This window comes from Anopheles maculipalpis, chromosome 2RL, assembly GCF_943734695.1.
Source record: "Anopheles maculipalpis chromosome 2RL, idAnoMacuDA_375_x, whole genome shotgun sequence".
NCBI lineage: Eukaryota > Metazoa > Arthropoda > Insecta > Diptera > Culicidae > Anopheles > Anopheles maculipalpis.
Genome location: NC_064871.1, coordinates 46,182,840 through 46,205,855, shown reverse-complemented (window position 1 = coordinate 46,205,855; position 23,016 = coordinate 46,182,840). Strand labels below are relative to the sequence as shown.

The following is a 23,016-nucleotide window of genomic DNA, read 5'->3' as shown; positions in this document are numbered from 1 at the left end:
TGATGACCTTACGTATCATTTTTCACACCCTGACCTTGGGTGAAAATGAATCGTCCGCTTTCTCATATTACCCATATTTCCATTTACTGTCTAGATGGCTTTATTCATCTGCTTCAGCTCATTGCAAGTGAATGGAGCGATACCCTTGGGTTTGTTGAGTGTATGTACAGGAACGTGTTTGCCGACATTTAATTGACTAGCCCAAGAACTTCGACACGGTCAATGTCGTACGATCGGAGAAGATTGGCACGCAGCAGAGTTTACTGCAGAAACACTAAAATGGTGTCATCGGAGGTTTGCTACAACTGAGCTGTGCACTCTTTAACGAACCATAGTAATGAGTCCGACAAGCCAGCAAATATGGACTCTTAGAGCATTGGGAAACGTGTTTAGAAGATCGCATGAAGCGTAATTTCGATACGCATGTGTGCAAGAAGTAGATGATCTTGGATATCTGAGAGTGATGATTTTTTATTACTCATTACTCAAACGTCCCCTCTTTCTAGCGCATCAAGCGCATTTGTTTCTCCAAAAATTCTTTACACTAATTTATAGCACCATAACTAGACTTTTAGTGTTTTAATAAATTTGTTTTTGACATATCTTAACGAAAAACTTACAATTTATTCTGTCTAACAATCCCTCGGCTGATGATGATCGCAATCTCATGACATATGAATCATCGTTCTTCACACACTTGAAAACAATGGCTCTGCATAATTAATATCCATTAACGGAAGCACTTTGTTTGTTTACCTCAACACAAGACTATGTCTTGCCCTGTCTTTCTTTGTTCTGTAAAAAGATCTTCCAATTTCGAATCACGAAAGCCAGCCAGTCCATGAGACGGCAGAGCCTTCACCTTATAAGGGCGCACGGCGTTTTCTGCTGCCATCAAAAAGGGACGCAAAGGGTGGCCCAACTATTGTTCTACCAATTGCCACCGGGATGCAACGTTACATGCACATGGACACACATGTACACACTTAATTAAACTATAAGTCACTTACGAATGCAAACCGCATATCGGAATGCATCAAACATCTCTCCGCTGACTGCTGTTTGTACGATCGCTCTTTGTAGTCTTGTAGATTTGCGGCTTAATAATGATAGTCCTTCCTTCGCAGTAGAATGGATGTTTTACAGCAGAGTGTTCACTCTTGACCAATGGGAACGCATGCTGACCGATGCTAGCCGAATTCACAGTACCGTGACCACCACCACGATAATGACCCCAAAAGCTCTGGAGCTACTCACAAACAACACACCAACTTTTTCACCCAGCTGCGTACCTACACTGCCCTTTTAAGACCGCAGCATAGATAAATGGTTTCGCCGTGATCGACACCCACTCACCCAGCTATGCGTGAACGATGTGGCTTTGTAACGCCGTATTAAGACAGGCAACATGACACCGTGAATCAGCGTAGAAAATATGCAAAAGGAATTTTGTTTCTACAGAGGGGGGGGGGGGGGGGGCGAATGACCATCGGTAGACGGTGCCAAGACGTTTAAGCCGATTTGTCGTAAATCGTGGATGGTTTTTAGGCTGTTACAATTTGATTTACAGTCACGTTTGATATTTGAAGAACTGGAGAACACACGAACTTACTACAACACAAAGTCCACACGGTGAATTTGAGGTGGTGAGGTTTACGAATCTTGGATCGAGTTGATGATTTATTGTTTTAATTTAGGATATCGTTTTTTGGTGTGAAAAATTTAATATGATTATTTATATCTAAATTACGCTTATGGTCTAGCGGTGTCGTGTGCTGATTCAATATTCCTAATCATTATTTTGGCCTGCGTTATCTCGTTCCATAATTCCAAGTGTAATTCACTGTACAGTGTGGAGAACATCTGAAAGGTCGTACAGCTAATTATTGTAGCGCCGGCTCCATTGGTCTTCTACACTTACGTTCCGGAAAATAGATTTCAGAAACTTTCTTTCTAATGCGGCTAAGTCAGTTTCGTCATTTTTGCACAAAGTCCATGTCTCAGAGAGATCCATGCGTATGTGAGATCTGCAACTATAAAGGTTTTGTATAGCCGTTATGTGTTCATCATCATCTACTTTATTGAAGTTTCTTTGATTTGTGTTCCTATCCATAGCTATAAATGATGATATTTACTATCTTTAAGATATTTGTGTGTATATTGCCTAGTTCCTATTTCTCGAATGGGTGTTTATCAGTTATTTACCAGGGTTGGTAAATGATCTAGCATGATCTAGAAATACTGCTTACTATTGTCTTTGTTGGAAACAGTAAGGCAGACAAGAGAACTTCCCGCATTCATACAACACCATGTCCTCCTTCTTGGCTTATTGCTTAATAAATGCTTGCTTGTCTTAATAAAAATGAAGACATTTTCAGATTGATGTCTCTGAAAATGTCTTCTCTGAAAATGTCTGAAAATGAAAGGTTTAATCAGCTATCCTAAAGACTATCTTTAGGCTAAGGACTATCTTTGGGGGTGTGTGCGAGCAGGGCGTGTGGCGAAGGAGAATGAACCACGAGCTAGCTGAGGCTGTATGACGGTGCTGATATCCTGACAGCAGTCAAAGCCGGAAGGATACGTTGGCTGGGGCATGTGATGAGGATGTTGGACTCATGCCTCACCAAGAAGGTGCTCGTCAGCGACCCGTTCGGCACGAGGCATAGAGGAGCACAGCAAGCCTCCGTTAGCTGTATCAAGTGGAGTCTTACCTGTCGGAGATCGGATGCAGCCGTGGATGGAGGACAGCAGCCCTAGACCGATTTTCCTGGAAACTGATTGGGAACCTGGCCATGTCGACAAGACGTGCTTAATCTTGAGCAGGTCAAAGAAGAAGAAGAATCACATGTCATGGTCTAATAAGGTTTTGCGTCCCTTCTTAAAACTTTTTATAAGTTTCTGATATATAGGAGTCTCTCAAACCAATGGTGTATTTGTTATCAGATCGAATGTTTCCTTACATATGTTGTGGGTCATTGTAATTCTAAAAGCCTTGTAAGAATGACCAGGATTCAGAAGTCCAAAACCGTCCGGTAAATGTCGATCTCCTAGTTTTAAACTCAACTAACAAGCCAGGCGTGAGGAAATCCCTCAAGTAAACGCTAATTAAACTCTCAGTCATCCCATTACCTGTCCTCAGTTGAAAGCCGACGTAATTCGACCAGTTTTTTTCTCACGATCACTAACACTGAAAGTCATTTGTTTGCCCGCAGCTTCACGGCTACTGCCGGAAAAATTTCCGGCCATCGTATCGTGCACGGTCAATATAACGCACTGTTGTTTTCACTTTTCCCGTACATGACAACTTTCATCGTCGTTCATCAAATCGTGCCGCCGAACCGCCGGTGCGCCATGCGGTGAAATTCTCTTTAATCCATGCACGCTGTAAATTTGTGCTTAAAATTACAATCATATTCCAAGTCCACCGCACAGCTGCCCGAGCAGAGGGATGTATCAAGGAGCGATTAACATTCATGGACAGCATGTTAATGAAATTATCTTCACCTGCCTGCGGTATGCTTGCCTAGGAGGTCGCCCCAGCACACAGCATCGCAGCAGGTGGGAAAACATGACGGTTCATCAACATTAAAAACTGTTCCAACCGACGATGGTGGCCGGATGGGATGAATATTGACCGTGGTGGGAAAGGCAACGCTGCGCGTACTGAGAAAGTACGCAGAAACAATGCGCGTTTGCATAAGACGGTGTAAGAGCGCACCAGACATGCAACCGTTATGATGATGGAGAACGATCACGCGATCTCTGTATGTCGACAGGCGACAAACTTCATCACCTAAATTCTCCCAAGCCCGTGATGCTGTGTGCTACAACCGTGAGGGAGAAATTGTGCGAGTTTTCTAGCGGATTTTGATGAACCACTGAATGGGATAATCTATCGCCGTCGATTTCGCGCTACATAACGTGAGGCTGTGTGTGGTTTTACGGTGATAGTGGCAAATGGAGGACACAAAAAAAACCTTACATGCCAATTCTATTGGAAACGTTGCGGTTGTATCTTTTTTTTTTTTTTCGTCACCTCCCTATTCGTGTCTCTGCCGTCTTTCGAGATGATGTACGATGAGAAGTATTTTAAATAGAGGATCAACAAGCGTTTTTTTACCAACGATGGTTCTTGAAGCAATTAACGTTTTATGCAATGTCATGACATCAATTTATGTAACGGGAAAACAGCTTTTTTTTTGTTTGGAATAAACAAATTTGAGGTAAATGTTTAAGATTGAAATTAAATTAAAATAACTGTCAGTTTTTTTGTCGTGCTAGAACGTCTCGCAGGAGGGTATGAGTGGACATAATTGGCATGAGTGACCAACTTATGCAAAGAAAATGTTTTCGTTCTTCAATGAATTTAAATGAAAACAAATATCTAAATATCTGCCTTTACTTACTTACTTATCGTTCGCTACAACCGCTTTGCGGTTTTGGCCTGCCACAGCAGAACCCGGAAACGATCACGGTCTTACGCCGTCGTCTACCAATCCGTTTTACCGGCCTTGATGGCGGATGATTCCACGAGATGCTCCCACCTCAATCTGGGTCTACCACGCCTCCTCTGTCCGTGTGGACGGTCTAAAAGGACTTTCTGAGCTTTGTCGTCCGGAGCTATGCGTATAACATGGCCAGCCCATCGGAGCCTGGCGAGCCTAATTCGCTGCAATCGCTCTTTCTTTATGGCCCAACAATCCTTCTTATCATCTTTCTCTCGAACGCGGCTAAGAAGGCTTCGTCTGTGTTGGACAGCGTCCATGTCTCAAAGGCGTATGTGAGTACTGGAACTATAAAGGTACGATACAGTCCCAGCTTCGACCGTCGCGACAGATTTTTTGAGGTGAGATGTTTCCTCGGGCTGTAGAATGATCGGCTGGCCGCCAGCATCCTAGCGCGCAACTCCGTCTCTAAGCTGTTTTCGGTACTGACTTTTGACCCGAGATAGGTGAAGTTTTGGACGACTTCAAATTTGCGGTCACCTATCCGTACATCACCCCCACGTAGTTCCGGATTTCTTAGTAGGGCCGCTGATGGTGCCACCATCAATTTGGTCTTTGCCTCGTTAATCTGCAACCCGAGATTTTCTGCCGCCTGCTCGATCCTTTGGTAGGTCTCTGCTGCCTGGGAGTGCCGCAGACCAATGATGTCTATATCATCAGCGTATGCCAGGATCTGGGTTGAGTTATATGAGACGGTTCCGAAAGTCTCCACCTTCGAGTCATGGATGGCTCTCTCTGGCGCCAAGTTGAATAAGAGACAGGCGAGCCCATCTCCCAGACACAGGTCTTTGGTGATAGCAAAGGACCCTGAGAGTTTTCCATCCACTTTCTCCAAGATTTGCCGCATGGTGAAGATCTGGTCAGTGGTAGATTTTCCGTTACGGAATCCTCTTTGATAGTTTCCAACTATCTGTTCAACGAATAGAACAAGCTTATCCTTAAGGTATAAGGAGAATATTTTGCATCTGCATTTACCTGAAATAAAAAATACGACAAGCAAGCTTATGCATTTCAAATTATGCTCATTCAATGTTCTAGCCATCCATCCAAATATCCGTCGTCTTGTATATCAATTTGGTATTTTTCGAAGATGATTAGATGCTGTTCTTTTCTGTTGATCCTAATTCCAACTTACAGTAGCTACTCAACTCAAATAATGAAAAAGAAATCTTGACTCTTCCCTTGACTGGAAGTGAGATACTTTCTGATTTACGGCCAGAACCAATTCGGGTTTTATAAAATTCTCTTTTTGCAAAATAAAATTAGGCAAATCTAATATCTTCATATTGACTCTTGTCACCCGACGGGCTTCTGATCAGCACCAGATATTGAATCTCTTAAGATTGTCTCACCGTATGGAAGATTTACCATCTAGCTAGAGGGAAAATTAAGTCAAATAAGCAAGGAAGGAAGCCAAGATCACTCAAATAGCGGACGAAATTCACGAATACCACTTAATATTCATGGGAAAAAAACATTATTTTAATTTTTATTTATTTATTTATAACTAATTATGACGGCCCAATGCCGTCTTGTTAACACCGCTTGTGATGACTAAGTTACATAAACATTATGATAAGGCATTTCCTCTTTATTCTTTGCCTTATAACGGACACACTCGGTTAATAACTTTATTTTCTTGCTATACTTTTTAAAACAAAAACATCTCTAGTAAACCAGTCAAATTTAATAAATCAGTTAAATAATAATCATAATACCTTGAACTCCACTGCTCGTGGCCATTTTTCAATCCCAGAATCATGAGCTTAAAAAGAGGCAAAGCAACATCAAATAAAATGCCCATTAAAGAATATACCGAACATTCCGTTAATTTATCGCTACTGCTGATTCCATAATAAATTTCGCATCTCAAATAGATTGTTTTAATTTAATGTTTTTTTTGCCTTCTTTTTTTTTGCAGTGATGATCCTTCAGTGTTCGGTACCGACCGTGACGGCAATACAGACGGAAAAGGAAGCCTACTTCAATGGATCGGCCTACCTGAGGTTAAAAACGCCAATGACCCTATGGAGCTATTCGGCGATTAGTTTCAAATCGTGCCGAGGTAAGTCAGTAGAAACTGCGTCCGCCAGTAGAAGGTTTTCCACCAAACAGCAGAAGAACCGTACAAGAGAGAGAGCTGTTTTCGCCTGCGTTGGTTTGCCCATGCACAACGGTAGCCAGAGGTGGTCATTTTCAAGTTCATGGGAAAGGGTTTTTCTTTGCGAAACTTGGATGGCAACGGGTTGGAAACATTCGCTGCTGCAATCTCTGGCCGAGGCATTTTCTTTTGTTGAGAAGGGTGAGTTGTTTCGCCAACGATAGACCGGAGACATGAACTAGAGGTACGAAACTCGGCTAGAACAAGCACACCAACACCAACCATCCACGGTCAGTTGACGCGGATCGTTACGCTTCGAGTATCATCGAAAAACTGTATCTCCATCAAACAGCTCCGGTCTCTCCTCCACAGCTGACTGCAAAAATCGAATGGCTTAGCTACGGTTCGGCAGAGCAGAGCGAGATGGGTGGCAATAATGAAAAACCATAATAAAATTCCACCAAAAGACGACCGCTCGCGTCGATCGCTGCGGACAATCATCAGGATTGATGTGCAATGATGTGCTGCTGTGGTTCTCTGCAGGAGGGTAGTTCAAGGGGAAGCAACCTGAGGGCTAGTTGCGAGCTAGAATGATGCAACGATCGCTATATTCCGAGCACGTGGAACGTACCGTTTGCCTACCGTGGCGCCATTTACCATAGTTGGTAGTTGGTAACGGTAGCGTAATCGAACCGCACACTGCTATGAAAAAACTATGCGCAAAGTAAGGTAAACAAAAAACGAAGCAGTTTTATTTTGCGATAGGATAAATAAAATTCCTTCAGAAGAAAACAGAAACCTTACTCCCTTCTTCCGCTGTTTCGGGGCTCGGTGATGATCAAATCCATTTCATCAGAATGAAAAGACGCGAATGTGTTTGTTCCCTCGGCCGAATGAGAACGAGTGGATCTTTCAATAATGACCACTTATTAAGTCTCCGATAAATGAGAAGCAGTAAGGAAAGTTTCATGCGTTTAATCTAAAGCGGCCACAATCACAAATGCTTCTCAAAGTTGAAATAATATCCTAACACAAGTACCTCTTATCTAATTTCATAAGCATGAGTCGGAGTGCGATATGGGTTCTTCTTTAAATAGTTTCCCATAAACCCCAGTTTCAAATGAACATAAATTTTGCCACAATGGTAGTCTGACTGGCGGCATTTCGGACCCCGATCGCACCACAGCGCATTGTTCACACGATCTTCACACCACACGATGGTGTTGGAATGTTTTTGCATCTCGTTTCCAGATATGTGTGTCGATAGCGCACAGTCACCCTAGACAAAAAGAAAAGCCCTCACCGCGGTGGGAAATAGCCAAAAATGAACAATGAAGCAATGACATTCCACATCAAAAATAATTGAAACATTCACTCGTCTAAAAATGTGTTTAAAAAAACGGTTTAAAAACTGGAAACTAGAGACTTTCACTGTCGTTCACTCTCGACTCGGGATTAGGGAAATGTAATATCCCAACAACAACAAAAAATACACTAATTGTACTTCACACTTTCCATCATTTTATCGACGAACAATGAAATGCACGAACATTTAATAGACCGGAAAAGCGTCATACCTTCGCGTCTTGCGTTGACTCAATGTTGCGTGTTCGTGCGTTGTAGCTGCAAGGTGTTGCGATCAAGTACAACACTTCCCCAAAATCAAGCCAATACGAGAGAGGCAGTTTTGGTTGGTGTTGTTGGTTGGTGAGAGATTCTTTTTCCCACCCCAAGTTGGAAATTGGAGATCAAAATTTCTCTTTCTGTGGCCAATCCGAAACTATTAATCACAGCGTACTGCAGTGTGAAGTTACATGGTACTAAGAGAAAAGCTACGTTTTTTTTCCTTATTTTCTTATGCTGTTAATCTCAATCTCATTGGTATGTACAGTGGAGTGACGATACAGGTTAGGTTTGGTATTCATACATATGGATGCAAGCATCAGCATTAAGTCAGGGATTTATTGCATGTGGTAAGCACTCAACAATGCAACAGTAGATGTAGTGTGTTACGGTGATTCAGATTTTGAAACTTTTTTTTGTCGTCAGAAGCTGCAGAAGTTCTCGGCAACGGTCTAGTCTAGTGGTCTGGCAGCATCAACGCCATTACTCCATTTAATTTTAAAACGGTTTGTAGATTTATTTTAATTCATTTGAAATTCTTAAATACAGCTTAAAGAAATAGCCTTAACGAATTCAACTACAAAACCAATCGTCTTTGGAAATTTGAGTGCATTAAATGATCCAATGCATAGCACTTCCTGTGCAGCTGCAGCGAAGCAGCTGTGAGCGAAGAAACTATAATAGTAAGACCACAAGTTTTACAACAGCTTCTCATTTCTGGAGAAAGGCGAAAATGTGTAACAGGCTGCAGAATTCTACAGTACATTGGTACATGATCCTTCAAGTTGAGAAATTAAGATCCGTGAATGAAAACTTCCTCCCAAGTAGGGTTGAAGAATAGGTTGGACAAGATGATTTATGCTCAAAACATGCATTATTTTTTTGAGACGATGCCATCTAAGTTGCAATTATCCCGAATTATATGAAGGTAATGTTAAAAATATCATTCTGAAATTGAACTTGCCGTCGATCGTAGAGACTTCCAACTGACTTTAGCAGCAACCAATAGAATTGAGCAACCAAATCAGGAATCGGAGAACATCAAAATCAGAACAGGCCCAAAAGTGTTGAAAGTGTTCCTCACCTTTATCATTTATTTCATATTTGGTTCAATCCGGCTACTACTTCACTATTGATGAGTAAAAATTTACTAAATACTTAACCGAAAAGAGATTCGAGAGAATTCAAAGTTAATTCCAATCAGTTCTTGTTACAAGACATGTTTTCAGCAACAAATGTCTGTAAATAATATTTGTAAGAAACAATCCAGCCAGACATTTTATAAAAAGAAGTACAAGCTTTCAATTCAACAAATCATATCTGACTTCCCTGAACAAAATCATGCTTATTGCAGATAGTGCAGGGAATTTATTTGCAAAACTCTAATGATAATACTTCTTCCAATCCCATAACTTATCTTTTTCATACAAAACAATCTTACGAGTGGCGTACATGTTCAAATCAAGCCATGCACCAAGTTGAGTCATGCACCATGTATGTCTTTATTTTTTTGCTATCTTTTACTGAAACCACACGCACAACTGCATCGCCGCACCGAAGGTGGTTTTAATGTTGCTCCACCGTACACATGTGTGCCAATGTAGCGGTGCATTCGAATGAAATTAGTACCTCCAAAAGCGCATGTACATATCGCAAAAAAACAAAAAGACAGTTCATGCATACCAACGGTTGCATTGTACTACACTTTACCGTTGGGCTTGTATGCTTCCCAATTGAAGCCAAAGCGAACGATATCTCGACCGACCAAACTCAGCCAAACACGCACTGCGACAGAAGGTAGTTGTGTGGCGCGCGCTTGAGCCGCATTGAGTCACCGGTTTCGGTATGCAACTCTGCCTTAAGCTGAACCCTCAACAAACTTTGATCCCTCGCGTTCGCCTGCGCTCGATCTGCGTGCCTGGGGAGGGAAGAAGAAACTGGATTTTCGGTTGCAGCTTCCAGAGTCACCGCTTCACTTTTAGTTTGTTTGCTAACCCTGTTTCTTGAAATAGGCCATACGGAAATCTGTGTTCGTCGTCGTTTGGAAGTAGGTTCTTTTCGCAGTGTCGCGCTTAAGTAAATTTCGTGCAGTGCCTGTATGGTGATGGTGACGGCAAATTAGGCCGCATTGATGATCGTTTGCTTGATCACACGCACACACGTGTGCACATACACATGCCTATTTGATAGAGCTTCCCGTTCCGGTAACCCTATTTAACCCTGTTCCCAGTTCGCAGACCGTGTGGAACCGTGTTCATTCTTTGGCAGCTCGTCTGTAATCTAGTTCCAGTTCCTCGTCATAACCAGCACAGCTGCCCACTTCGGGTCAGGATGCAGTTATTTGTTTTTGTTTTTCAAACAAAAAAAACCCGTTAGTAAGACCTTTTTTCCCCCTGGTAAGTTGTAAACAGTGTCCGAAGGTGCGAAAGTTGAACGATGTGACAGTTTCTGTAAAAGCAATGACGGAGCTATTTCGAGCTGTTCTCTGGCTTCCCTTCCATTAGAAAGGTTGCCTCGCTGGGCCAATGTTTCTTCCGCTAACATAGGCCACTTCGTTCCACCATGCAAGCAGGCATGTATGTGACCGGGTGCTTAAAACGGTTCATTAAAACCGACAAATAACCGAGTGACACAACACAAGCGAACACCGGCAAACGCTGACCATGCGGAGAGACCCGCTACAAGTTTTCCTGTCGTTGGTGAAAATGAGCATTTTGATGTGCTGTTCCATTCGATTCAACATACACACATTCTACTTCCCCGGTGTACCGTAGTTCCGCTTTTCCAGAGATGACAAATTGGGCCTTCCGTCCGAAATTGTGTCAGTACGGTGGGATAGTAATAAGTACTTCCTGTAAAATTGTTCTCTGATGCTTCTATTATTAAAGATCAGTAATTACACGAAGCTCCATTTACAGAGGAGCGCAGCAATCGAAGACCTCCAATTGTCATATAACTTTACATGTTAATTGACTTTCGAATTTTGTGTCTCCTTTCGTTTTCTCGACATAAGTCATAAAATTAACTGTAGGCCATTTGTGGTGCTATAAATTCCGTTGTTTCTTAGGTAAACTACAATTCAATCCGGTCTAATCCTCACATCTCACTGTTAACTTCATTTCTCATCTCATTTGGAGCCTAAGAAAAACAAATAAACTTCCTTCTTTACCTTTAACTTTGGCAAATGTGATCTAGTTTCACTAGACAACTTTATTCAAATATGGAAATCCAACGCCCAACACAATGTAGCTGTATGGCGAAAGCTACCATTCCGTAACGATCAACCGTTTGGGGATTGTTTCTAAGGACTAATCTTTTCACCATAAACCGATTCACAATATCATTTACTAGGTCAGATTGCATGGAAATGCAAGATCATTTTCTGATTTCCATACAATACAACGACTCGTTGCATTCTTCTCTGCTCAAACGGTCTGTTGCATCCTATTCATCCTCCCCCGTAGATCATAGATCAACCTATACTGCCTCCAATAATCACCCACCATCCGTATCCGGATCGTACTTGCAGGTGGAGAAATTCTCTCCCAACGCTATTCAGGTCATGCCCTACTGGTGTCCGTCCTGCCGGACTGGGTGTCCATCGTGCTGTCAACACCGGCCCAGCAACCGATCGAGGCGCGCGTGACCGGCCGTCTGCTGGACAACAAATGGCACACGCTCGAGTTCATCTACCAGGCCGGTACGCTGTACTGCGTGATCGATAAGCAGTCGACCCCGATCGCGAATCAAAGCTACAACGCGCCACTGATTCTCGATCAGGAGATCAAAAACGAAGCAGCCGTACTGATCCTCGGCAAGCAGTACTCGGGCTGTTTGCTGCACGGTCCCGGGCTGGTGTTCAACTCGAGCGCCATGAACGCGGAAGCGGTCGTATTTGGACCGTGTCCATTGGCCGCCGGTCCGTGCTCGGATCACGACGTGCTGGAGGGTGTACCGGTTGACTACTGCTCGCACGATCCATGCATGCAGCACGGGACGTGCATCTCGCGATCGGATTCTTACGAGTGTCACTGTACGGCACGGTTCAAGGGCAAGAACTGCGAGATCGACATGGGTCCTCCGTGTCAGTCGTACCCGTGCCAGCATGGCGGTACCTGTAGCGAGGACAGCAAAGGCGAATATCGATGCACATGCGCTCCGGGCTATACGGGCGTGGTTTGCGAGACGGAACTGAGCGTCCATCCGCTGTGTGAGAAGAATCCGTGCGTGAACAATGGAACGTGCCGAGTTGCGCCCGGAACCAATAATGTCGAGTGTGACTGTCTGAAGGGTTTCATCGGGATGCGCTGTGAGATCAACTGGGACGATTGTAAATCGAACGTCTGTCTCAATGGGGGCCGGTGTATCGACGGTGTGGATGCGTTCACCTGTGATTGCAAAGGGACGGGCTATGGAGGTACGCTGTGCCAGAACAATATCGACGAATGTCTTACAAACCCTTGCCAGAATGGTGGGACTTGCTTCGATACTTATGGTTCGTTCCTGTGCGATTGTCCATCTGGGTTTACCGGGCCCAAGTGTCAGATGAGTGTGAACGAGTGCAAATCGCAACCGTGCCAGAATGGAGGCACGTGTATAGACACGCGGGAAGGTTTTGAGTGTCGCTGCATCCCCGGCTACAATGGAGCACTGTGTGAGCTGGAACCAGGCTGTGGACAGTGTCCACCAGATTCCGAATGTGTCGCTGGACGATGCGTTTGCAAACCGGGTACTACAGGTAGGCAATATCTTTCGCTATTTCTCAGATTCAATCCATATCCAAGTAAATTTTAAAGCTACTCAATGTCCTCAGCAACATCACAATGATCACCTAGCACCTGTAGATACAGCTCATACATCCTTCACATTATAGTTCGATAAGCACCTCAAAATTCAAAATTTCTCAACAACACTTTCTTCCATTGGCCACTCTTTTTTCTTTTTTCCCCTTTTACCCCAACCTGTCCCGTACCTTTCCGCTTCCATTGTAGGCATGGTAGGGCTTTGTGTAGAGCAAGTCACTGCCGCCGCCATCGCTACGATCGCGACCAACGTCAATGCCGCCGGCACAAGTGCACAGAAATCCCAGGCCCTCACTAATGCATGCGCTAGCTATTGCTACAATGGCGCCAGCTGCGTCCCGGTCGGAACCACCGCCGGCTTCGGTCAAAATTTAACCTGTATTTGTGCTAGCGGATACACAGGTTGGCTTAATATTAATTCCTTATACACGTCGTCGACTTGTTTAATCGTGCACTTATTGCGCACTAAGCCTGCACAGGACTAGCCTGTCTGTTGGGGAGCAGAGTTGGGAAGGAACCATCAAAATAGCCACTATACATATATGCAATGTTAGCCATATTGATGTTCACTTCCAACCAATATTTCAACAGTAGGATTACCTTCCATGACTCCATGAATATTTTCTAATATCTCTTCTCTTCCCAACACAAATACCCGCAAACATCGCAGGAACTCGCTGTGAATCGCCCATTGCTCTACCGTACTCCGACGAATGTAACTGCCTTAACGGTGGAAGCTGTGCACCTAACGGATCCACCTGCCTTTGTCCACCGGGTTACGATGGTCCACGCTGCGAACAACCGATCGGTAATAACCTGTGCAATCCATCGAACTGTGCCGAGCCTTACCGATGCATCGGGGGAAAGTGTCAATGTCCGGAAAATATGAACTGCGACAATCCTTGCGCGTCCTCACCGTGCCTTCACAATGGATCCTGCTATCAGCAGGGTCAAAGCTACGCCTGTAAATGTACGTCCGGATTTGAAGGAAAACGTTGCGAGAATGATATCGACGAGTGTAAGAAGGATGGCATCTGTGGTAATGGAATCTGTCAGAATACGCCCGGATCTTTCCGGTGTTTCTGTACACCTGGGTATACTGGGTTGAACTGTGATCTGGATGTGGACGAATGCTTAAGCCATCCTTGCAAGAACAATGCCGAGTGTCAGAATAAGCAGAACGACTACGAGTGCATCTGTCCGGCGGGATATACGGGCAAGGACTGTAGCGTGGACATTGACGAGTGTGAAAGTAACCCATGCTCCAAGGGTTCGAGCTGCGTAGATCAGGTGGCCAACTTTACGTGCATGTGTGTTCCGGGCATGACGGGACGATTGTGCGAAATCGATATAGACGACTGTGAGGTAAGAATTCTAGAGATGGAATAAGGAATCCTGTAGATAACTCATGTCCACACTTTCTTACAGAGTCAACCATGTCAGAACGGAGGACGTTGCATCGATCAATTGGGAGGATTCCAGTGCGACTGTAATGCTACCGGATACTCGGGAATCTACTGCCAAACGAACATCAACGAATGTGAATCGAACCCTTGTACCAACGGTGCCGAATGTGTGGACAAGATCAATGACTATCAGTGCAACTGCTTCCCGGGATACACGGGCAAGAACTGCGAGGAGGACATTGACGAGTGTGAAAGTGTGCCCTGTCTGTATGGTGGTACATGCCTGCAGCGCTCCAACTACACCCTTTACCAGCCGCTACCGATCGTTGGAGCGAAGGGCTTACCGGTTCACTTTGCTCAACCGTTCTCCTACTCGATTGCGGCCGGTTACGAGTGTATCTGTGTGCCCGGTACGATGGGCACAAACTGTGAAACGAACATAAATGAGTGTGAAAGCAATCCTTGCAAAAATGGAGGCTGTGTCGATGGTGTCGGCAACTATACGTGCGAGTGTGATCCAGGCTTTGAGGGTTCGCACTGCGAAACGGACATTGATGAGTGTCTGAAGTACAGACCTTGCGTACACGGTACATGTATGGATGGGCGTAACAACTACATCTGTGACTGTGATGGACTTTGGGGTGGCAAGAACTGTTCGGTACAGTTGACAGGGTGTGTGAATGAACCGTGCCTGAATGGAGGTACCTGTGTGCCGTATCTGGAGAATGAAACACAGCACAAGTTCAATTGCTCGTGCCATCAAGGATTCCAGGGTAAAACGTGTGACACGGTGACGACAATGTCACTGGTAGCAAGCAGTCTTCTCGTGGTGAATACGACTCGTGACGAAGGGTATGATATTCAGTTGCGCTTTAAGACAACCTTACCGAATGGAATACTTGCCTTCGGCAATGGTGCAACTTCGTACATTCTTGTACTCAACAATGGCCGGTTGAACTTACACTCTGCCCTGCTTAATCGTTGGGATGGAGTGTTTATTGGATCGGAGCTGAACAACAGCAAATGGCAGAAAGTGTTTGTGGCGATCAACTCCTCCCATTTGGTCCTATCGGCAAACGATGAGCAGACAATCTATCCAATCAACTCATACGAAGGAACTAACGGAAGCAATACGTCCTTCCCGATAACATACCTCGGTGGTACAATCCCATCGTTGGCGCAACCTTACCTAAAACACATTGCACGTGCCGTTTCGAGTTTCGTAGGCTGTATGGAGGATGTCGTAATTAATGGCCAATGGGTACTACCGGGACAGGAGCAAGAATTCACCAAACTCCACAACATTGATACTGGTTGCCCACGAACGCCTCAGTGTGATCCGAATCCATGCCACTCGAACGGTCACTGCACGGATCTCTGGCATACGTTCTCATGCAGCTGTCAAAGACCGCATCTGGGACACACGTGCAAGTACAACATCACAGCGGCCACCTTCGGACACGAAAACACTACCAACTCCGCCGTCAAGGTGACGGTAAGCGATGTGGCCCGCCGTGCAATCCGTTCCGTGCTGGATATATCCATGTTTATCCGTACACGTAAACCCTCTGGCCAGGTGTTTTACCTCGGTTCCGATCCGGACAACCAAAACGTCAACGCTAATCAATCGCCTAGCGATGATTCGTACGTGGCTGCCTTCCTGTCCAAAGGAGAACTGCTGGTACGCATGATCTTTAACGATACACCCGAAGGATATACGGTCGGTGGCAACAAACTCGACAACGGCTATCTGCATCTGATCGAGGTGATCCGCAATTCGACGCTTATTCAGGTGAAGCTCAACGGAACGGAATACTTCCGCAAAACGCTCTCCACGTCGGGTCAGCTAAATGCGCAAGTGCTGTACCTTGGTGGACCTCCTCCAAATGCTGATACGATCAATAGCTTGTACAAGGACGACTCCGAGAAGCAGTACTTCAAGGGCATCATCCAGGATGTGCAGGTATCGAATGGATCGCACGCAATGATCGTTGAGCTGTATCCGCTCGACAACGAAACGGAAGGATTGGAGCTACCGGCACCATTCGGACAGGTTACGATCGATCGTAATTCGGTGCTGGAGGGTATTGTGTCGGATGATCTCTGCCGAAGCCAGCCGTGCTATCACGATGCCTACTGCGAAAACACTTGGAACGATTTCATGTAAGCACTATTACTAAGAAAAACTAACTAAAAACTAATAACCAAGAGCTAACTGTGCAAGCCATTTAGATTTGTTTCCTTTGAGGATCATTCAACATGACCACCTATCGAATGATTCGCTCTCATCCATACCTATTAACACGCGACTGGCATTTCTCTCTAATTGACTGCTCTTTCACATTAACATGCTACGTCGGTACATTCTTACTATCGCTCGACTGTCAGGACAGTCAGTGCAAGTGGTTAAATTTAGTGGAATCGTTAGCGGAAATGAAAAGATTCTGGAACAAGCTATCCAGGGCTAGGTAAATCAAATGCCCCGTAAAGGTTTCCCCGAATAAATTGTTCGCTAGTGTTCCCTCTACGTTTGATCGTTATTCCTTCTCCTTCTAAATGTCTTACGCTATACGAAGTTTGAGCAGCAGTTTTTCTTAACTTCAATCCTGTATATTTTCAGATGTACATGCCCCCGTGGCTACAAGGGCAAATACTGCCAGGACATTCAGTTCTGCGAGTTGCAAAAGTGTCCAATGAACGCTACCTGTCAGAACCTGGACGCCGGCTACGAGTGTATCTCCAACATGACGTTCCACGACGATAAGGAACCGCTCGTCTTTACGTTCGACGAACCGGACCGGAAGGATATCAGCATGGATACGATCGAAATTTCCTACCGCACCAAGTTCGGTGGGACACTCCTGTACGTGCACGATGGAGATATGTACTTTGAAATATCGACCATCCGCCAGCTCGTAACGATCTCGTGGCTACTGTCCGGTGATCTACCCGAAACGCATCGATTCGAACGAGAGCTGGCTGGAGACGACGATAGCTACGATTGGCACACGCTTCTCGTGAAGGTTAGCCAGGGTGGCAAGTTGGAAGCCGGCTGGAAGGGTTGGGAAACGGCGATCGATCCACAGCCGAGTCTGACGGCCGACATTGATTACTTCGCGTTCCGACATTTGTTCTCCGGTCGGCAGCAGATCTACATCGGTGGCATGCCCGAGATGGCACACATCGAGAACAATTCCGTCGTAAGCGGCGGCATTGACAAGGGTTCGTCCTTTAAGGGATGTCTCGGGGAGACGCGTGTCGGTGGATTTTTGTTGCCGTACTTCCCGCACGAGCTCATCTACCCGGACACGTTCAATCTGACGCAGGGCCACTTTAAGCTTAACTCGAGCCAACCAGAGCAGGGCTGCATTCTGTGTTTCCAGCAGTCGTGCAAAAATGGAGGCATCTGCAGTAATCCATCGGAACAGTACGCGTGTGAGTGTCCGGCTGGGTATGAGAGTGACGATTGCTCGCAAAACATTGACGAGTGTCTGTCGGCGAACTGTTTGAATGGGGCGACCTGTGTAGATGGTGTGGCCAGCTTCACCTGCCAGTGTCTGGAGGGTTACGAGGGCCAACTTTGTGAGATCGAGATCAACGAGTGTGACTCCAACCCGTGCCACAATGGTGGTGTGTGTCAGGATCTATTGGCTGGGTTCTCCTGCACCTGCACGGAGGAGTATGCCGGACCGCAGTGCGATGTGTTCCGGTTGGTTACGTGCGATAATATGCCCTGTCGCAATGGTTCGCGTTGTGTCGATGGATATAGTAAGTGGAGTCTGTTTAATTGTTGTAAAGCATCCTGAGTAACACTCTGCCTTGTTTTCAACAGATATGACGACCGGAAACAACTTCACCTGCACGTGTAGTGCCGGTTTTGCTGGTCCGCTGTGTGATAAACCGTTCTGTCAGGAGGTACCGTGCCAGCATGGCACATGTGACACAGAAGCTATGGTAAGGATCACTAAGCAATGACTCAAACTCGACAGATTGTAAGAAAATCTTTGATCCTTTTCCAGATTCCGAAGTGTATCTGCGATCCCGGGTATGTTGGCATGTACTGCGAAACGGAAGTGAATGAATGTGAATCGGCACCCTGTCTGAATGGTGGTCAGTGCATCGATTTTGTCAACGAGTATCGCTGTAACTGTACCGGCACAGGGTTTGATGGTAAACACTGCGAACACGATATCAACGAATGTCTACAGGAAAGGATCAGTTGCGGTGGACGAGGCCACTGTATCAATACGGAAGGTTCCTTTAGGTAGGTTTTCTATTTCTAAAACCTGAAGCGACAATTAACGATTACACGAATTTTGATTTCTGTCCCATTTTAGGTGTCACTGTGAGGAGGGTATGTGTGGGAAGGATTGTGCCCAGTCCGATCCTTGTCAGGTGAATCCCAACGTTTGTCTCAATGGAGGCATCTGCGTGGAGGATTGTGATAGAGAGCGAAGGTACTACTGCAATTGCACCGGTGGCTACACGGGCGTCAACTGTTCTGAACAGGTAGGCAATAGAAAGGAGCTACAGCGTGTTGCCATTTTCACACACCATCCGGGTTTTTGGTGCAATAACCCTTTTCCCTGTTCATTATACATCTAGGTCCTCTAAGTGAGGTCTCACCATCCTATCACCACATCGTTCCTTTCTCACCATTTTCTTATCTCTCTCTCTCTCTCTCTCTCTTTCTCATCATCACATCATACAGGCCGATAACAGTCTCAATGAAATCAGCTATCTGGACACGGTTTACTACTATGTTCATAACTTTGTGGGGAGTGTTCTATTCTTACTCTAATCAACTCTTTACACCACGCATGGCGCTATTCGTGTTTACACAATGCTAAACAATACCAAATAGTCGGTAGCATTAACGAATGTCGTCGCCATTCTCTGTACATGTTACACGGTTTTATGTTTACATGCTTTTATACTACTAACAAACTTATCTTTTGTAAGCGTAGAATATATTCTGACAACACTAACTTTAACTATTTTCTTTTTGTGTTTTATCCATAACAACTGTATTTGCACTGCTCTTTACTAACGCATGCATTTTAAACAACTTCAAATAGTTCTATTAAATCAATACTCGTGACTCCAGACTTTGGTAAAGTGTATCTGGATAACCAGATAAAAGTTCCTCGGAATAATTGGTATGGCCGATAAATTTTATTGCTGGAATCACGAATTTGCTCTTCTTTTATGCTGATGGTCAACTCATTCTCCACCAGAAAAAATGAATATTGGAGATAATCGTTTGGTTCACAATTTCGCTGTAGTGTGATCTCCTTCAATGTTTTCTTGGTAAACTAAATAGTGCCGAGATTCGTTCAAAACTCCACATCTTTGTTAATAACTTCTTGATCTTTTATGTTGTTTGCCTCTCTGCTATCTCTGGAATTTGGACTAGATATAAATCAAAGTTGGACATTTTAATGTAAAAGGTCTGGAAAGGTCTCAAGGACTCTATCCAGTACAACAAAAAGAAAACGTTTAAAGAAAATTTCCAACTATTTCAACATTTCCAGTATGTTTTCTCGGGGATAAAGTAATCGCAAGTTAAATCTGTAAAATCAGTTCCTATCATGAGTGCATTAAGCACTCATAACTTGGGTATCCTGATACAACACTTAGACTTCTTATCTGTAGCATCAGTAGGACATCTTTAGTGCAACTCAGATTTCAAATGTTGGCTCCTAATTATTTGAGATGCACCGGTCAACCTTCATCGTCTGATAAGTCTATCTAAACCTATTCGAACATAAAATATCAAGCAAACTTAACTCCCTTTTTCTATTGCATTTCCAACAATCTTCATCGCATGCTTTTCACTGTCTGCATCCCATAGAAATCGATCTCATAATTTTTAAAACCTACAGTTGCAATAACGAACCTCCCTTCTGTTCACATTCGCATCTCACTTGCAGGCAACACTGGAAGCGGAAGAAGCGTCCGGTGCAGACATTGCACTCATCGTAGTACCGGTGGTGATCGGCATCCTGACGATAGCCGGCGCCCTGATCGGTACGTTCCTGGTGATGGCACGCAACAAGCGAGCAACGCGCGGTACCTACAGCCCTAGTGCGCAGGAGTACTGCAACCCAAGACTGGAAATGGACAACGTGCTTAAACCACCACCAGAGGAGCGGCTGATATAGTTCTGTGAGGGATGATAGAGTTCTCCGTTAACTGTAGAATCCTGTTTGTGTGTAGTTTTTGTTAGATTGTTCCCTCAAACTCTCTTCCGTCCAACAAACTGTATTGTCTTCGTCGTCAGACATCTCCTCCTAATTCTTCTCCTCTTCTCGATCTCTATTCGAGATGGTAGGCAAATCATTTTCCCATTCCATGTGAGCTATCCGGGAATAGGAAAAACACTCACCCTTTACCCTGAACGAATCCTACCAGCCAAGGGTTCTGATTGTAAAAAGTTAGTTTTAAGGTACTCGATCTATAGCGATTCGATTGAGAAACGTTCCACTTAGGCAAATAAACTGCGACCAACCGAATACACCAAGGCACCCAACGCCAGATTGCCGCACCGGTGCTCTGCTATTGCTTTTATATAAATTTTAATGCACAGTTTTTTGTTTGTTTGTATTTTGTTTTAAAATGTGTCTGATAACAATGTGATATCCACCAAGATCGGCTCACACCGGCTGCACCGAATAGATAGAGTAAAGATGGACCTTGCTTTGAAATATCCAAAACAAATGAGGAACATTGACTGAATGATAAGACAATCAGACTGCCTATTGTTTATTCTATCCTCCCTTTTGTCATTACAAAATTAGAACAAAAATAAATGCTAAAACTGTTTGTGCCTACAAAATTATGATACAGAACTGGTTTGATAAAGAGTGAGCCCATGATTTTGATATCCTCACACTCAAAACACGCTCAGGACAAAGGTTTTTTCTCCGTGCAGGTTGAATTAGTGGTAATTTTTTTAAATGCTTAGATAGTGTAGTAGTTTTACATATGGGTGCATGACCACATACGAGGCAGGGAGGGGAAGAAAAAAGGCACACAATTTACAAATCCTATGAATCTTTAGAATCGAAAACAGACAACTGTTAAATACTTAAACTGTGCGGTATACTGGCAGAGTTAGTGAACACAAGACTCATTGAGACGGCACACCGAAACATTAGAAAGTGAGCAAATAACAGCCAAATTTGATGAAGAATCATTTTGTAAAATAGCAGCAGTAGCCGTTTCTTGATTTTATGCTAAAAAACGACGACAGTGTTCAGTGCCGAAGAGCCGAAAAGTTACTGAAAAGGCTTGCGAGAACCCTAGGATAGCGAGTAAGACTAAACTAATTCGAAAAGCCAGCAGAGTGGTGAAATGTACGATGCGACGCATAATAAATTTCGAACGATCCAGGTGCACAACTTGGATAAGTGTATGAGGACATCGGTGGTTTTCAGTGTGTTTAGTAGAGGAGATGACATGGGATGTCACCGTGGCGATGATGGTAGAGCACCTTTATCACAATCAAAGTCGAGCGCCTAAGAGTCTTGCCACCATGCTTCTCTCTCCCTGGAGAAAACCATCCGAAACTTCCGGGAATATCCTCTCAAAGTCAACGTTGCTATAACTGTATTGAGGCTTTACTATGCAGCAGATCCTCGAGTAGGAGATGAACGAACCAAGTCCCTCGGCAAAAATGAAGATGGCAACACGAATAGCTTCACGAACTTACAACTCATTATGATCTTTCCCTCGTAGTTAGGACTGACTATCTAATCACGTGGTATCACGTGATAAGTCTAGTAAGCCATGCTATGGCTGACGTCATCGAAAAGGTCGTTAACCAATGAAAGGGAAATATATACTAAAACACCTCATCTTTCCAGTGATCTTTTCGACCAGAATGGTTAGAACTCCTCTACAATCGTCCTAATCTTACAAAAAATCTTTTCGTTCAGGACATAAAATACTCCATCTATCAAGATTCCTAATTGTCTCAGCGTCCAAGAGAATTGATCGTTTTCTGTTGCTCAAAAGCAGGAAGATAATCTCAAAAGGATACGACGGCCTAGGCTAGTCAGTCATGAGACTGGCAGCGGACGACCCAGACGTTGATACGTCCGACTGAGTAAGTGTTCCAAAGAGTTGTAACGTTGTATCGCGGGATAAGTAAGTAAGCAACACATTATTTGGCTTAAAGTTTCGGATACTGACTACTAAGCATAACTAAGCTAATATTTAAAAAATCTGCCAACGATTTACGTTTTGAAAAATTTTATCATTTTTTGTTTTATTTTTGTTTTGTTAAAAAAGGCATAACTTGTGAATCCGTGTGTGTGTGTTTGTGTTCTAGATTTCCAAGAGCGAGTTTGGTTACACATTGTAACAGGAAAAAAAAAAAGAAAATACTACCCACTCTAGAGCTCCAAGATTCAGGCTCCTCGTACGCACAGACACACATACACAAACCTATACACGTTCGCGCTCACGCACTTATAGTCGTTCGTTTTGTTTTGGTTTTATCACTATCATACGGTCGATTGATAGTTTTTAGTTGCCCGATTCCGGCCGTGTGTATGTGGCTCCCAAGTGTGCTC

The 23,016-nt window shown here is 44.3% G+C and overlaps 1 protein-coding gene across 4 annotated transcripts in view; it reads left to right on the top strand.

Moving 5' to 3' along the window:
• Positions 1-20,602, top strand: part of LOC126556602 (protein crumbs) — a 33,100-nt gene extending 12,498 nt beyond the window's left edge. Inside the window, exons 2-12 of one of the 4 annotated variants that reach the window (XM_050211939.1) lie at positions 6,427-6,570; positions 11,759-12,967; positions 13,221-13,433; positions 13,702-14,396; positions 14,460-16,600; positions 17,058-18,205; positions 18,270-18,391; positions 18,457-18,701; positions 18,775-18,946; positions 19,149-19,220; positions 20,371-20,602. In XM_050211939.1, coding sequence (XP_050067896.1) covers positions 6,427-6,570; positions 11,759-12,967; positions 13,221-13,433; positions 13,702-14,396; positions 14,460-16,600; positions 17,058-18,205; positions 18,270-18,391; positions 18,457-18,701; positions 18,775-18,946; positions 19,149-19,220; positions 20,371-20,601 — 6,392 coding nt within the window. In that variant the 3' untranslated portion in view covers position 20,602. Of the gene's footprint in view, positions 1-6,426; positions 6,571-11,758; positions 12,968-13,220; positions 13,434-13,701; positions 14,397-14,459; positions 16,601-17,057; positions 18,206-18,269; positions 18,392-18,456; positions 18,702-18,774; positions 18,947-19,148; positions 19,251-20,370 lie in introns of those variants that run through there. The other 3 variants (XM_050211935.1, XM_050211937.1, XM_050211938.1) reach the window with 3 other exon arrangements.
• Positions 20,603-23,016: the final 2,414 nt, after the last annotated feature.